A 3,361-nucleotide genomic window follows, 5' to 3' on the forward strand; every position below is an offset into this window, starting at 1 on the left:
AAAACAGTTAAAGTGTTGATGTAATGTCAGATGAATGTCATTTCTCATGATGTAAGGACTTTCCACAACAGACAGTGATCCAAAGGAGGTGACCAAAATACAGCATTAAGAGATTTTTCCAAAATTACATTCAAGTTTGGCTTTCCAAAAAAATAATTAAACAATAATTGTGAGAAGTTATATTGATGATGGTTCATTCCAAAGAGACAACAAATGTGAAAAAGTGTTCATCATATTTTTAATAATATTTGAAAATGATTAGATAAGTGAGAAATTTGGTTGTTCATGGGATAGTTTTTGATAGAGTATAGGAGTTTTAAAACATATAATTTCAGTTTTTTTTGTTATTTATTGTCCCTTTTACCAGAGTTTGAGTTATCTTGACTGAAAGGATGTATCAATAAAAATACTTCAAAATTAACATTTTTATTCAAGATCACTGATACCATTTTGACTTATAGGATATGGTTGGATCAACTAATTTTTTCTTATATTCGTTAACTAACTTTGAGAAAGAATCACTTTCCTTAACCTTATTTATTTTCTGTTTGGGCTGCTTAATGAATTCTTTCTTCTTTTCCACTAAAGTCTTCTTTGCATTCTTCTGCTTCTTTTTCTCCTTCTTCAAATTCTCGAAATGCAACTTTGCTTGTGTCTGCAGCTTATATCTGCTTCTCATTTTATCCCTTACCCCTGGTTTAGAGGCAATTCCAGAAAATTCTGGAATGTTATCATCCCTGAGCTGTTCTTTTTTGTTTTTATGAGGTTTATATTTTCTGCTGATCTTTCCTTGTGTTTTTTTAGGTTCACTATCTATCTTCTCCTTCTTGAAGCTTCTAATTGATGGATTATTCATCTTTGACTTTTCCAATCGCTTCTGTCTAGCAACAATCATTGCTTTATTTTCAATGCTGAATGCTATGATGGGCCTTCGGTGAGATGAGAATATTTCCGGATTGTTATTTAAGTTCCTTAATGCAGCTAATGCATTTTCGTGCTTTGTAAATGTGGCAAAGCCATATTCTTTGGATTTTCCTATACCGTGTGCATCCAAGTTTTTCATATCTCTCATAATTCGAGCCTCTTTGATCACAGCGCCTGGCCCACTGTATTTTTGTAACAATGTCCGAAATTTTTTGTCATCCCAAGTTGCTGGTAGGTTATGTACAACAATTCTTTCTCTTGATATGAACATATTCAAGTTTCGCAACATTTGGGTTTTGTACTGTTCTATTTGCAGTCTCTTTGCCATATCAGTAGCTGATACACCCTGGGCAGCTTTACTTCCAGCTAATATAACTAGATAAAAAAAAATCGAATAAAAATCACCAATGTCTCCGAAATGTACATACCTCCTTCTTTAACAAGATATAAATTTCTTGAGTCCTTTGGTTCACTTTTGCTTTGTTTCTTGTCAAGAATTTTCTTCTGAACATCATTTCGATTGAGAGCTGGATGACAATCCAATATATTACCAAGTAGCGTTAACTCTGTACCTGCATTCAAAGCCTTATCGGCATCTTCCTTATTCTGAAGAAAAAAAAAAAAATAAAAAATGCTGGAAACTTTTGTCTACATCTGGTGAGAGGTAACCTTTCAAATGATTATTCACGTTCAACAGTGAAAACTCAAAAAAATGACACCTTTTTATAATCTCATGTGATGAATATTAAATCACTAGCCACATCACTTTTTTCCCTATATAAATTGTTATTTTTTTTTTAATTATATCTCACTATTACACAATTAGAAAATAACGGACTTGAAAGAAGGATATATAATTACAAAAATAAAAAATATTTATATAAAAAGTTGAATTGAATCAGGGATCATTTGTGCAATAAGGTTATAAATTGACATTTGCTGACATTGAGCAACATTCCATTTTGAGCAGACCATAATGACAATCAGATAATGAATGAACCTAAAATTATTTCAAATGCAAATTTTGGGAAAGTCGAATCTACAGCTCAGTATCTGTCCAATTTTTACTCTTGCCATCTGACCTGAATAATCACTCACAAAATGAACTAATCAACTTTGTTGGGAAGCTGGATTTATTTGGTCAAGACCCAATAAACCCTCACGGGTAGAAGTAGAGGATCAAATATATACACTCTCACTTTTTGGACCTACCATCCTACTTGCTTGAAGGTTAAATTCAAATCGTTAAATATTTTTTCATTTGGAAAATAAAAGTTTCCTTATTTAGAGATTAGTGATCCTTATTTACATTCATTGCCAAAAATAAGCACCTAAAATGATTCTTTTGATTTTTCCAAATTTTTAAAGGCCTCATTTCCTAAGTTTATCGGATGTACAAATTTTGATTCATGATAGAAAAAAGTTTCAAGTGAGCCACATAATTACAAATTATTGAGAACTGTCTTTGACTACTTACAACAAATTTCACAAATGCTGTACCTTTGGAGTGTTCTGTGAGTTTGTCTATACACACTAAAGCATAATAAACAGGTCCAAATTGAAGCATGCATTGTTTCAGATTTTCATTAGTAGCATCAAATGGTACATTCTTAACAAAAACAGTCTTCTCTTCACTAACATCATTTGATATTATATGTGGCCTTCTTTCATTTGAAGTTTCTGGGACTTCTTCGACATCATTTTCATCTTCCAATTCATCACTACTACCCACACATTCTTCGTCATTATCACTAATTACTTCCATCTTACTGTCACTATTTTCATCAGTATCATTTTCCTCTATCTTGATATGATCTGTATCATCTTCTTCCTTGATTTCTACTCCTTCAGATGGTTCATTTTTTTTCACTTCTGCAATATCTTTTTTATGTTTGTTTTTAGCCTTAGCAAAGTCAACTGAAATTACTCTTCCTAAAAACTCTTTTCCATTCGTATGGTGCTTGGCCTTGGCTGCTTTTTGTACCAACTTGAATTGTACAAAGCCACAACCTACTAATTTGCCATCAGGTCTCTTCAACAAATTAACATTAAGTACTTCTCCATATTTTTCAAAATATTCTTTCAAATTTTCTTCTGTCACTTGAAATGATAGGTTTTTAATTAATAAACGAGCTCTCTTTTCTTTGAGTAACTGTTTTGATAACTTTTTCTTCTCTCTTAATTTTTGTTTTACAACTTCTTTTGGTAATGGTTTTCTCTTGGCTAGAATACAATAAAAATATATTTTTTAATTTTTAAAAAGAATTAATTTACTCACTTTTAGGAAACCCCATTTTTATTCCTTTAGTCAATACTTGTACAATGGGTTTGAAAAGTCGGTAATGTTTATATCACGTTTTAGAAAATTAACAATATTAAAGCCTAACCTAACCACACTTGACCCTTAGACAAGTCTTGTCTCTATGTTCTTCTTCTT

The 3,361-nt window shown here is 31.5% G+C and overlaps 1 protein-coding gene across 1 annotated transcript; it reads right to left on the reverse strand.

The window, feature by feature from the left end:
- Window positions 1–410: 410 nt before the first annotated feature.
- LOC111509876 (RNA-binding protein 28) lies at window positions 411–3,361 on the reverse strand. The gene is made up of 4 exons (XM_023165728.2): window positions 3,203–3,361; window positions 2,402–3,147; window positions 1,353–1,530; window positions 411–1,299 (listed from the first exon to the last, which is right to left on the reverse strand). Exons 1-4 carry the CDS (start codon window positions 3,216–3,218, stop codon window positions 437–439), a joined length of 1,803 nt encoding a protein of 600 aa, XP_023021496.2. The 5' UTR covers window positions 3,219–3,361; the 3' UTR covers window positions 411–436.

This window comes from Leptinotarsa decemlineata, unplaced genomic scaffold (genome assembly GCF_025532065.1).
Source record: "Leptinotarsa decemlineata unplaced genomic scaffold, Ldec_3_MD MMD2_P_RNA_scaffold_6, whole genome shotgun sequence".
In the NCBI taxonomy this organism is placed as follows: domain Eukaryota; kingdom Metazoa; phylum Arthropoda; class Insecta; order Coleoptera; family Chrysomelidae; genus Leptinotarsa; species Leptinotarsa decemlineata.